The sequence below is a fragment of the Cyprinus carpio genome, chromosome B19 (assembly GCF_018340385.1).
Source record: "Cyprinus carpio isolate SPL01 chromosome B19, ASM1834038v1, whole genome shotgun sequence".
Classification (NCBI taxonomy): domain Eukaryota; kingdom Metazoa; phylum Chordata; class Actinopteri; order Cypriniformes; family Cyprinidae; genus Cyprinus; species Cyprinus carpio.
The window spans coordinates 14,061,076-14,074,488 of record NC_056615.1 but is presented as its reverse complement, the minus strand read 5'-3'; the positions used below and the strand labels follow the sequence as shown (position 1 = coordinate 14,074,488).

Sequence of the window (13,413 nt, the reverse complement as noted above, 5' to 3'; positions counted from 1 at the left end):
GCGTGGCGATCGGGGACAGTGCCTCTGGAATGGCAGACCGGGGTGGTGGTCCCTCTTTTCAAGAAAGGGGACCGGAGGGTGTGTTCCATCTACAGGGGGATCACACTTCTCAGCCTTCCTGGAAAAGTCTATGCCAGGGTACTGGAGAGGAGAATTCGGCCGATAGTCAAACTTTGGATTCAGAAGGAACAATGCGGTTTCCGTCCCAGTCGTGGGAACACTGGACCAGTTTCATACCCTCACCAGGGTGCTGGAGGGTTCATGGGAGTTTGCCCAACCAGTCTACATGTGTTTTGTGGATTTGGAAAAGGCATTCAACCGTGTCCCTCGCGGCCTCCTGTGGGGGGTGCTCCGGGAGTATGGGGTACGGTGCACTCTGTTAAGGGCTGTCCGGTCCCTGTATGACCGGAGCAGGATCTTGGTTTGCATTGCCGGCAGTAAGTCAGACTTGTTCCCGGTGCATGTTGGACTCTGGCAGGGCTGCCCTTTATCACCGGTCCTGTTCATTACTTTTATGGACAGGATTTCTAGGCACAGCCAGGGGCTGGAGGGTGTCTGGTTTGGGGACCACGTGATTTCGTCTCTGCTTTTTGCAGATGATGTTGTCATGTTGGCTTCATCGGGCCAGGACCTTCAGCATGCACTGGGATGGTTTGCAGCCGAGTGTGAAGCGGCTGGGATGAGAATCAGCACCTCCAAGTCTGAGGCCATGGTTCTCAGCCGGAAAAGGGTGGCATGTCCCCTTCAGGTTGGTGGAGAGCTCCTGCCTCAAGTGGAGGAGTTCAAGTATCTTGGGGTCTTGTTCACAAGTGAGGGAAGGATGGAGCGGGAGATTGACAGGCGGATAGGTGCAGCTTCTGCAGTGATGCAGTCGATGTACCTGTCTGTCGTGGTAAAGAAGGAGCTGAGCTGCAAGGCAAAGCTCTCGATTTACCGGTCAATCTAAGTTCCTACTCTCACCTATGGTCATGAGCTGTGGGTCATGACCGAAAGGACAAGATCCCGGATACAGGCGGCTGAAATGAGCTTTCTCCGCAGGGTGGCTGGGTGCTCCCTTAGAGATAGGGTGAGGAGTTCTGCCACTCGGGAGAATCTCAGAGTAGAGCCGCTGCTCCTCCACATTGAGAGGAGCAAGTTGAGGTGGCTCGGGCAACTGTTCAGGATGCCTCCTGGAAGCCTTCCTGGGAAGGTGTTCTGGGCAGGTCCCACCGGGAGGAGGACCCGGGGAAGACCGAGGACACGCTGGAGGGACTATGTCTCTCGGCTGGCCTGGGAACGCCTCGGTATACCCCCGGAAGAGCTGGAGGAAGTGTCTAGGGAGAGGGAAGTCTGGGGACGTCTCTGCTTAGACTGCTGCCCCCGCGACCCGGCCCCGGATAAGCGGAAGAAGATGGATGGATGGATGGATGGATGGATGGATGGATGAATGCAGCTCTGATCTCAACTTAAGTGTCACACCCCTGTGTACTGCCAAATCATACGTATTTTACGAATTGCACAATTCGTATGAATTTGTACTAATGAACTACACCTAACCGCGTTCCTAAACCTAACCGACACTGGGGTTTAGACAGATCGTATAAAATCGTACGAGTGAGGTCATACATTCGTACGAATTAACGGTAGCCACCTCGTAAAATACATACGAATTAGTCGTTAGATAGCGTTGGGTTTCTCCCTCTGTGTCCTTATTTGTTTGTTCCTGTTCTCATTATTAGTTAATCACTTCATTGTGCTCACCTATCTGCCCCTCGTTATCTGCCCTATATTAGTTCCTGTCTCTTGTGTTCTAGTTTGGGTTTGCCAACCGCCAATAAAAAAAAGAAGAAGAAGAAGAAGATGATGTTCTAGTTTGTCTGTTTTTATGTATGTGTCCGTGCGTCCGGATTTATTAAAGTATTACTGTATTCTTCTTCATCGTCGTTGTCCTACTTGATCTCTAGCACACCGTACCGTGACAATAAGTTGTTTTCTTGTGATCATGACATAATTTTCTTCTGATTTGCACAGAATAAAAAGTTTGTTTCTTGTGATCTCTGTGTAATCGTCTTGTGATCTCGACATAACAAAAGTCATTTTGCGGTACTTAAAATATTAACCAATCCAATATTTAGGGAACCACATCTTCTCTCTGAGAAAAAAACAAAAAACAGCATAACTGATTTGATTTGTTTTCAAAAATGTTATAGCCCATTTCCTCTGCATGTAACTTCATAACTCTGCTACTCTCACTCTCTAAAAGATGCATTTAAATTCATTATATCTTTTACAGCATTTACGAGACATGCAGAAACACAGGACCCTGGCTGCAGTGTGTTCAGTGTCAAACTCCAAAATTAGTTTATTTTTAATTTCTTAAAAAAAAAAACACTATTATATTATTTAAAAAAGTAAATCATTTCATTTTATTGAAACGATATATCATTTGTCTTGCATTTTGTAGTTTGTTTCATTTTTTTATTAGATCAGATATTCCCCTCAGATGTTACAATGTGGCCCACATATGGGGCATGTTGTCACATTTCACTTCCATTCTTTTGGGCTAAAGAAAAGAAAAGTATACACTGCAACTATGAAACAAAATCATGTTTCCCTGTTCATGAGCTAAGAAAACAGGTATTCCAGAAAGCAGGTTATGTAACATACCTCGGTATGTTTACAGAGAAGTTAACAGATAACTTTTTAAAAAAAAAAAGATTAAACTATAAGATAAAAAAATGATTGCACAACCACCAATTAGGTGATGATATGCCCTAAGAATTAAACAAAAGAATAAGAAAAAGAAGTATGGAATGCTTGTGTCTTGTGTGTCCACCATGAACATACTCTATAGGCTGATTGAGTATGGTTACTCCCAGGCATGGTTTTGGAACCGGTATGCCTCGAGTAAGAAAGTTGTTTTGAGATTAATCAACCAACAGTTCAGACTATATGTGACAGCAAGTTAACCTTGCTTTCTGTAACATGCCACAGATTTTGCATAAACTAAACTCAGGCTTACTCAGTAGCCACTGATTCTGGCTTTGTGCAACAGGCCTCAGTCTTTGAGTTGAGTTGAGCTCACGAGAAAATAATAATAAAGTATGGCCTCTTAGGGCTTCCATAATAAACTTCATAACAAAAAGGAATTATGTCATTGAACATTAGATGTAATGTAGCGTAATGCTATTTGCTAACTGAGGATTTTTATTTGCATTTCTTATAAACCTTGAAAAGATTTTTTTTTTTTTTTTTTTATCAGTTGGCATAAAAAATTTGAACTCTTTAGTTCACACAAGCAAGAGTGCACATTTTCAAGTTTTACACACTTTTATACTTCATCTCTGAGCAACACACCTCCATCCCAGGCTGAAAAAAGTGCACTTCCATAATGTACTTAAATTGCTCTATTTTCACACACTAATTTTTACTTAATATACTAAAAATTATTCTTTAGTACTTCTTAAGATAATCTTCAGAACACTTAAATGTACTCAAATGTGCTATTTTGGGACACCATGAATATGAACTAAAATAGGCTTTTAACATACTATCTCTGTATTTAAAAGAAAAAAAATATTTAGTTACCACTTTTAGTGAACTTGAACCCACTAGTGTATGAAAGATGGGTTCAAGTTCACTACTTCACTAATTTTTTTTTTTTTTTTCATTAAATACAGAAAACATTACCTTGTCATAATAGTATATATAATATTAACTATTACATATAGAAAGATAATTGTCACAACTTGGTTGTTTAATAATTATCAGGAAACATTACTTACTTATCATTATTATTATGTCGAAAACACTGTGATACTCAGGTTTAATAATAAATGTTACTTCAGCACCAAATCAGCATAATAGGATGATTTCTTAAAGATCATGTGACATTGAAGACTGGAATAATGACTGATAAAAATTCAGCTTTGCCATCACATAAATAAATTATATTTTCAAATGTTTTAATATAAATGATAATACAAATATATTATAAGTGTATAATAAGTATGCTAGAGTAGAAATAGCACACAAACCTAACAAATAGAGCAGCTAAGTAATTAAGGAACCATCTGGTGCTAACTGACTAGCAAATCCCATACTAAAATTGAATTTAAAAGTGAAATGTACAGGCGGGCAGTTAAGTGTTGAAATCTTGTACATTTTGAGAGGAAGTTTTAAATTGCGCATGATCATGGGAACTTGTATATATATAAAAAATGAAAGAAATTTAAATGTTGAACTGATCAGTTTATTGAATGGATGGAGTCAGAAAGTTAATGGGGTTTCACAACCCAGGGTCCGGTTGCACCAGCTAGACGTAAAAAAGCTGGGTGTAAGCCCTACGCTGGACGTTGCAACTATGATCAGGCGCAACTACGCCAGGAGTAGACAATGCGCGTCCACGCTGACACATTCTCCCGCAGATATGGCTGAGATGACGTTCACGCTGCAATGGCTACAACTACTAATATAGAACTTAATTGCTCAAGACATAACATGTGAAGCCACCGCGCCATGATTTCATTGAGTAAACATTTCCTAACAAGTCCGCGTTTTATATCTGAAGTCTCCCTGCACATTCCATGGCAGATTTCATGAAGGTTAAGTAAAATATAATAAATGTAATACAATGCTTCTCTCTAGAGTTATTTTTATAGCTTAGGCTACAATCAAGTTTGTGCAATTAATGTCTTTCCTGAGGTAAATGTGACTTTACGTGACATGTGTTTTACTGGCGTCTTTCTGTGGCTGAAAAAAACACGTTTATAGTTTGTATTTTGTGAAAATATTTGAAGGCAAAATCTGATTGCTGGGCTTTTATTTCTGATTAAAAGTAACAAAGCACAAAACGTAGTGCGACTATTGGATGGCAGGGACGCTACAAATAATGAATGGAATTAAAGAAGCATTTACACTGTCCTTCCAAGCAGATGTTAAACGGTTCAGTTTCTTTTAATAATTCCAATTCATATGTAATATTTTAAAGTGCATTTTACGTCTGGCCTAGTCTTACGACCGGGTGTACGTCCAGCTGGTGCAACGAAACCTGAAAAAATGTATCACAGTTTCTACAAAAATACTAAGCAGCATAACTGTTTTCAGCATTGATATTAATAAGAAATATTTCATGTATGTTTTAGAAAATCAGCATATTAGAATGATTTCTGAAGACTTACATTTTAAAATATATTAAAATAGAAAACTGTTCAATTATAATAATATTTCATAATATTGTTTTTACTGTATGATAAAATAAATGCAGCATTGGTAGGTAAAAGATACTTCATAATCACTGAAAAAAATAATAATAAATACAAATAAAAATCTTGCTGACCCCAAACTTATTGACCCATTACACTGGTGGTGTAATATGAGAGATGAGCAGTACAATCTACAGTCTGCCTTCCATTACACAAAATAAGAAAAACATGTGTCACAGACTTCAGTGCAAATATCTTGGCTAAAATTTTAACTGAAAAAAAAAGAAAAGATAACTTACTATTATGTGGGGATTTAAAGAGTGCGATATTATTATCTGACTCTGTTTCTTGTTTTGTGTGTGTTTTGCTCCCCATGTGTTTTCTTTATGCCCATATTTGGTTATGTTCCTGTTCCTGTCCTCATTGTTTCATTAAAGTCTTTTGTTTTCTTATATTTTTTCTTCTCACGCTACTCGTTTTTCCGCCTTAGCCCACTGAGATCTCCCCTTTGTGGAGTAAGCATGGGAATTCTGTGGGATCACTGCGAGTCTGCTGGCCATTCCTTATTCAAGCCCACCAGCCGTGGCTCACTGAAGCCTGCCAGCCACCCTATTCACCCTTTAACCAGAAGAGGAGGATGAGGAGAAATGGATCGCCCCTGTTCCCGAGGTTAGACCACGGAGGGCCCCTGTTCCTGAGTTTAGCCCACAGAGTGCTCCTGTTCCTGAGTTTAGCCCAAGAAAGGTTTCCGTTCCTGAATTAGGCCCAGAGAGGGTTGCGGTCCCTATGTCTGGCCCACGGAGGGCCTCGGAGCCCGTAATCTTTCCCAAGTATTTTTTTGGCGGGGCCTTCTGAACCTTCTGATCCGCCATGGTTCCCTGAGCTGCCTGCTCCACAATGGTGCCCCGAACTGCCTGATCCGCCATGGGTCCTGGAACGGGTACCGCTACCCACCCACCTCCCCGTTGAATGTTGTGAGGTGCGAGGATTCGCCTTCCGGGAGGGGGGAGTAATGTCAGACTCTGTTCCATGTTTTGTCTGTGTTTTGCTCCCCATGTGTTTCCTTATGCCCATATTTGGTTATGTTCCTGTCCTCATTGTTTCATTATATGATCATTAGTATCCACCTGTGTTTGTTAATTATCTTGTTTGGTTTGATTATTTAAGCCCTGTGTTTTCCTGTATCTAGCGTCCAGTATTAATGTCAATGTTGTGGTTCTTGTGTGTCACTAGGGGCGTTTTCATGGACAGTTTGTGCTTTCATCGGAATGAATTCATTCTGATTGACGAATCCGAACGTAGTGTTAAATGAACGCTAAATAAAGTGATCAGGTTGATATACGCGTTTATATGTCACAAGCTTCTGATCAGATTTACTCTTTTGACATGCGCGCACTGCATGAATATACAGTTTCCAGCTGCCGTCGCATACTGTTTTAAAAAGCACACGTGATATTTATCTACTTCGGTTCCTAATTAGGCGACAACCAGCTCATGAACTGTTGTGCTGCTTAACGTAATTTAAAAAAAAAAAAGATGTAAAAGTGGCCCTTCCCGCACCCAAAACTAGACGTCTGTTGATGAGAGTCTTACACAAGGACTGCTGGGACGTGGTCCTGTTCCACTTCACATACGCTGAGTGAAAGGGGAGTTTTATAATGACAGGACACTTATTTTTGACACTTTATTCGCCTGGAAGAAAATCTCGTTCCGCAGCATCATACCTCATTACGCAATTTCTACGTCACTGCGCATGCGCAGTACTTTTCAGTTTTGGTTTTCAATCCGATCAAGTTTTTACATGTCCTCTCACGTGGATTACAAAAGGAATAAACCACCCCTTACAATCCGATTAAAATTTTAGTCGGATCTGGCCAATTCAATCTGATTGACGTGCTAACATGTGACTTTTTTATTCTGATTGTGCTTCTAGTCCTATTACCATCGGATTAGTAGGGTCCATGTAAACGCAGCTACTGCCTGCATTGTGTTACCCCTTTTGATTGTGGTTGAAAGACTGTTTATTTTGAGTTTATCCTCATCTCTATTACTTTACAGGACCAAATAATCATAAATGCTAAAGTTAACCTGTTTGCTGTATGCAGTGGTGGAAGCTATGATTGAGACTTCATTCAAGATCTGATTTCCTCCTCTTTGGATTAAATGTAGACAGAGATTACAAATGTAGCAGAAATATCAAAGTTTGCACTTGATGCTAACAGAGTTGTACTCTGCAGGTCCTGAACATGAGGTTGTGTGACTGACTGACAACCTCAAGACCGTAACCATGGAAACAAAAGGTTTAATATACCCCAGACATATGTCCCTATAGAAGTAAAAAACAAAGAACAAAACCACAACTACATTAAAATAAAGTGAAGTGAAAGTCTAGGCAGTTGCTGTGGTTTTGAAATATGTTTATGTTACATAATCAGTGAACGGGAACCTCAGTTTAAAAATACCCGATTTGCAAATGTTGTGGGAAAATTTAATTTACAAATCATTTTAATGCAATATTTTCATCTCCCTTGGCATAAATACAAAGTTTTGATCAAACTTTACGTGCTAGGACACATGTATGCAAACATGCAAATCGCAGTATCAAAAACTATTTGACGCCAATGTAATGCAAAATATGCAACCAGTAATACAACTTGGCTATCATGTTACAATGACCTACATACTAATTCATACCTACATTAGAATGATTTGTGAAGAATCATGTGACACTCAAGACTGGAGTAATGACATGAAAATTCAGGAATAAAGTAAATTTTTAAATGTATCAAACAGTTATTACAATAATATATTTTGTAACTGATGAATTAATTTAATTACTAATACCAAATACATTTTAAATGTATGCCTTGGGTGTGAGGAAGTGATCTTCTCACTACCTCCATAAAGTTCTGCCTTACTCAATCATGTTCTTTCATTTCCTATTACATCATGATCATGCATAGACTTTTATATATTTTCAGAAACTCATAAAAGACTTCCTGTTTTTACAGTAGGAGGAGCCATGTGTATAGATATAAGAGGCACAGTAAGAACATCACAGGACAGGACAGCACAACCAACAACTAAACAATCCACACCAGAGGAGAAACAGTCCCAGCCAACAAGGTAAATATTTTTATTCATAAAAAAATATAGCAATAAAAAGCAATAATATAATATAATATAATATAATATAATATAATATAATATAATATAATATAATATAATAATATTTTTTTCATTTCATGTTTTCAGATGGTTCCAGTGTTGATGTTACTCATGGCAGCTCTTGTAGCTGCAGATGAGCCAATGATGGAGCTCTCAGAGCCAGCAGAGTCTGTTTCTGTGATTCACTGTGATGCTGCTACTATATGTCCTGATGGAACGACATGCTGTCTGAGTCCTTATGGTGTGTGGTACTGCTGCCCATTCTCAATGGTCAGTGAGTCACAGTAAAATGTGTAACTGTTTTATTATACTCTATAAAGTTAGGTTTCATGTTTAACCTTTGCTCATTCTTCCCACTCTTTCAGGGTCAGTGCTGCAGAGATGGAATTCATTGCTGTCGTCATGGTTATCACTGTGATTCAACTTCGACCCATTGTTTGAGGGGGTGGTTGAGACTGCCATCTTCTCCCAAGCCGGCCACCAAAGCTATCCAGAAACCTCAGGTGAGTCAGCACTGTGTACTGCATATGACGCCAAAGTAATGCAAACTATGCAACTAGTAATTCAAAATATGCAACCAGTAATGCAACCTAAGCGACCTATCGTGAAAACAGTGGTTTTTCAATCCTGGTCCTGGGGACCTATTGCTCTGCACATTTTGTTTATCTACCTTATCTGATAAATTCAGTGCAGTTTATGGAGCTCTCATCTAATGAGCTGATGATCCAAATCAGGTGAGGTAAATAAGGGTGACACAAAATGTGCAGAGTGGATTGAAAACCACTGCGTCACAATGACCTGTTTGCATGCAGTCATGCGACTTTTAATCACCATTTCCGGCAGTAATAAAACGTGGTTAAATATTTTCAAGCTGCAAATAATGAACAGTATACAGTAAAAGGCATGTGATTTTTGAAGCAGTTGAAGAAATTGTTAGGGTTCAAAACACATTCTGTAGCACGTTCTCAATAAACAGTCACTTCAATTTCAGCATTCATTTATAAAATGAAACATAGGGCAATGACTTCTGGGTGGTTTAAAGCAGGTATTATATTATATTATATTATATTATATTATATTATATTATATTATATTATTCAAACATATTTATTTGAGCTGTAAAAATTTTAATGGTTATTTTCTAAGCAGGTCTGGTTATGTGTTTACTAATGTAATCCCTGCAATGAAATACTTCTGTTTTTTTTTTGTTTTTTTACAGGCTGTGCCCTTTGACCAGGCTCTCAAATGGCAGAGCCAGACTGAGCAGGTTCATTGTGATGGAGATGTCTACTGCCCAACTGAGCAGTTCTGCTGCAAGACATCAGCTGGCCAGTGGGGGTGCTGCAGCGGTAAAACTAACTTTACCTTGCTATATTAATCATTCCTAATAATGACACTCAAATAAATGTTGATGAACATAGGTTTTAATATAAACCATAAATATAATAAAATCTCATGCAATGCGAAGTTTTGTGTTTGCTCATGTTATATTTCTTTCTTTTCCAGAGATGGTGTTGTAAGTAAACATCCCATGTGACCTGAGTGCAGCTCTTATCAAAGACTGCAAAAGTGCAAGAGGCTTTCAAATGTCACTGTTGAGGAAAAGCAATAATATGCATCTAAATTCAAACAATGCAAAATAAAATGAAATTAAAACTTACAGTCAAATGTCATTGTCATTTAATACATAAATTGTTTTTGAGAGTGTTTTTATTTGTTTGTATTTTTTATGATCCATTCCATAGGCTATGTGATATTTTGTTCTTGAATGAATCTTGAATGAATCTTATGAATGATTCTTTTAAGGGAACAAATTAAACATAATAATATATCAACAACACTAGAGCGGAATGAGCTCATGTGATCAAACACTTGATGTTTGTGATACATTTTTGGTGATTTAATGACTTGTTAACACACACAGCATTCTCACTGGTCGCCACCAACTGACATATCTACAAAAAGGGGCACTGAATCAGCTTTCAACAAATATGAAGGTGATTCAATATATTCAAGTCACTGGGATGAATCAAAATCCCCACAATTTCCATGCAGGGCAATAACCATACATCACGGGAGACCCACCCCCTCAATAGTTAGATATGGTGAAACTGTCCCTCCATTAGTTAACATTTTTGATTCTGCTCTGCAGCACTCCATTATGTGGTGCTTTGTTTTATCAGCATGAAAAAAGTTTAAAATGTAAAATTTCTAGGGTGCATGGTGCATAAACTGCATCCATCTATTATAACAAAGTGCTCCACATGGCCCTAGGGGGTTAATTAAGGCCTCCTGAAGCGAATCGATGCATTTTTATAAGAAAAATATCCATATTTAAAACCTTAAACCGTAATCACTTTACCCAAGATGATAAGCCATGCTGTTTCCTCATCCTTTTTCCCCCCGATGATTCAGCTGTGTACACAAAACGTGAATGTATGTACTAATAGTAAAGTGAAGGCATGCAAGTTCAAATTTTCTTTGTTTTGACATTAAATAACTTATTTGTGGTGCGGAAATATTAAGTAAGTTTAGTTTTTCCAGAGAAGACACATACAGAGAAGTCACGACACAGGTCTGTGTTGTAATGTGAGTTCAAATAACATCTGCCAATCTGCACACAAAAATAAATCTGTCAGGTACTTGTCTGAGGAAAAACTTACTTGTCCAGGTTTGTTTAATTGTGGTAATTTATTCTGAAGCAATATCTTTATCAGTGTTATTTGTGACATTTGCCCCCTTAAACTGATTTCCAGGGCAGTTTTTTTTTTAATAATGTTGAGATTAATGTTATATACACAAATATGAAATGTTGGATAAAATGAAATGATACTTTAAAATAAACTGAACCACCAGTAGATGACAGCAAGTGATTAAATTGTGAGTTTCCATGAGTGAGTCATCCACTGAAGATTCACTAATTCAAGAATGAGGTAAGTGGCTGTCTTTATGAATGGGGCTGTCCATCAGACAATCCATAATTATCAATCAAGTACATGATCCTTTATCAATCGCTGTTTAGAATTAATGTAGCCTAATAAAATCAATAACATTTTGGTGGACAAAGTTTTGCTGCCTCCCATAGCCTTTTTTGTTAGACTGTTTCAATCAGGCTACTTGCCCGTTCAGAACAGCTAAAATTATCTTTCACTTGGCGCTTCAAAAAACTGACTGGTCCCTGACAAGCCTTAATGTCGAGCCTTAGGGATGAGCATTTTTGTCATATTTTTTGGAAAGCTAAGTAAAATTATTAATTGATTAACTGAGAGGCAATGTTAGCCATGGCAAAAGGGACAATGAAAAACACTGCTAGTCATTATTAACAAGGCATCGTCACTATTTTTGTAAAAGAAACATATGATAGTTTGAAATAATTCATAGTTAATAATGTTAAACATTGCTGTTTAAACTTGAGCTGTGCTTTGTTAATTACCTAATCTAAATTGATCCTAAATTAAATTAATCAGGTCAATACAAAACATATACGTAATCATGGGCGTCGGACTAGGGGTAAAACCAGTACTGATTACCAGGGCCCCAAAGGAAGAGAGGGCCCTTGAAAAGTCTTGAATATATTTTATTTTACCTGGATATTTTCATGGGGGCCCATCAGGACTGCCTATGCATAGGGCCCGGGATCTTGTGCAACGCCCCTGTACGTAATATAACAACTTACAGTATATTTATCTACACAAATGACATAAACTCACAAGGAATTGCCATTTGAGCCATTTAAAGGTGTCCCATTTGTGCGTAATGTCTGCAAAGTTACAAAGCAAAAAGTGCACTCCAATATCCTCTAGTATCCACTTTTCCTGAACTCCCTCAAATGCCCCTTAGTCCCAAGTTTTTGTGTACATTTGAATGTATATTTTGCAATATCCCGAATTTAAATAATTCCCACCTAAGGCATGCCTAAGGTCTGGTTAATTTGCCTTAGTAGTGTGTTGTCGCCATGTCCAAGAGATGCTGTTTCACAGATCTAATATACTGATACACATAAATGTAAAATTACAATTTTTGTATAGATCGGTTCAAAAGGAAATGAATGCACAAGTGAACTTGACCATGCAAGTGCTAGAATGCCAGAATGTGTAACTTTGTTCTAGACCAGAGTTTCTCAACCCTGGTCCTGGGCACCCCCCAACACTGCACATTTGTGTCTCCCTAAAGGACCAGGGTTGAGAAACACTGTTCTAGACTCTTCACATTGCAAAACTTAAAAATATGGGCAAATAAAGCACAAATAATTTACAACAAACATTCTGTTACTACACAGTGTTCTTATTATAATAATATGTACACGATAGATTGGTGCTACACATCTTGTGCTTAATTGCATTTTCATTATCAAGGGTAGGGTTGTAACGATTCATCGATATGGAACGATACATCGATACGATCATCGCATTACGATGTCTGACATACATCGATGCCACACGCAAAATATCGATATCTGTAATATAAATAGGCACATTATTTGGCACTTTCCACATTTTCACATAATGTCCGTCTATGCATTACCGCCAAGGGGTGCATTCTTGTTCAAACTCAGGGATCAAGACTCGGTATTAGGACTGCTCAAAGGCACAAGATGCTCGGGATTGTTTGTGGAACAGTCGAGCGCTGTGTGAGAAGTTTTCAGCGCACACCGCACACATCTGAAGCGCGCGCACACAGACAACCGCACCGCGCGAATACTAAATTGAGCTCTCTTCCGCTTTTTTTGGATGAATAAATACAGATAAAATTACATCATAATGCGCATTTTGGCGAATTTCCTAGTAAATAGTCGTTTAGTCATATGTCTTAACATAAACAGTTCAGAAAGAAAAGGCATGTGTATATTAAATCCGTGCTTGGTTCTTAAAGTGAATACAAACTAATAATAAATCTAATGCTGTCAAATAAGTGCTCACTGCTCCTGACTAAATAACCTTTGTAAAATCAAAAATGATTAATCTATATTTAATTTATACAGTGAAGACTATGCAGTTATTTTACATTTGATTACTACATTACCACTACCTTGAAATTTATTTTAGACTGAGCTGAAAACCTG

At 38.3% G+C, this 13,413-nt stretch overlaps 1 protein-coding gene across 1 annotated transcript; it reads left to right on the top strand.

Annotated features, from left to right (window-relative positions):
• Positions 1–8,169: 8,169 nt before the first annotated feature.
• LOC109068459 (progranulin-like) lies at positions 8,170–10,013 on the top strand. The gene is made up of 5 exons (XM_042744761.1): positions 8,170–8,309; positions 8,439–8,621; positions 8,717–8,854; positions 9,571–9,700; positions 9,858–10,013. Exons 2-5 carry the CDS (start codon positions 8,439–8,441, stop codon positions 9,869–9,871), a joined length of 465 nt encoding a protein of 154 aa, XP_042600695.1. The 5' UTR covers positions 8,170–8,309; the 3' UTR covers positions 9,872–10,013.
• The last annotated feature ends 3,400 nt before the right edge of the window (positions 10,014–13,413 follow it).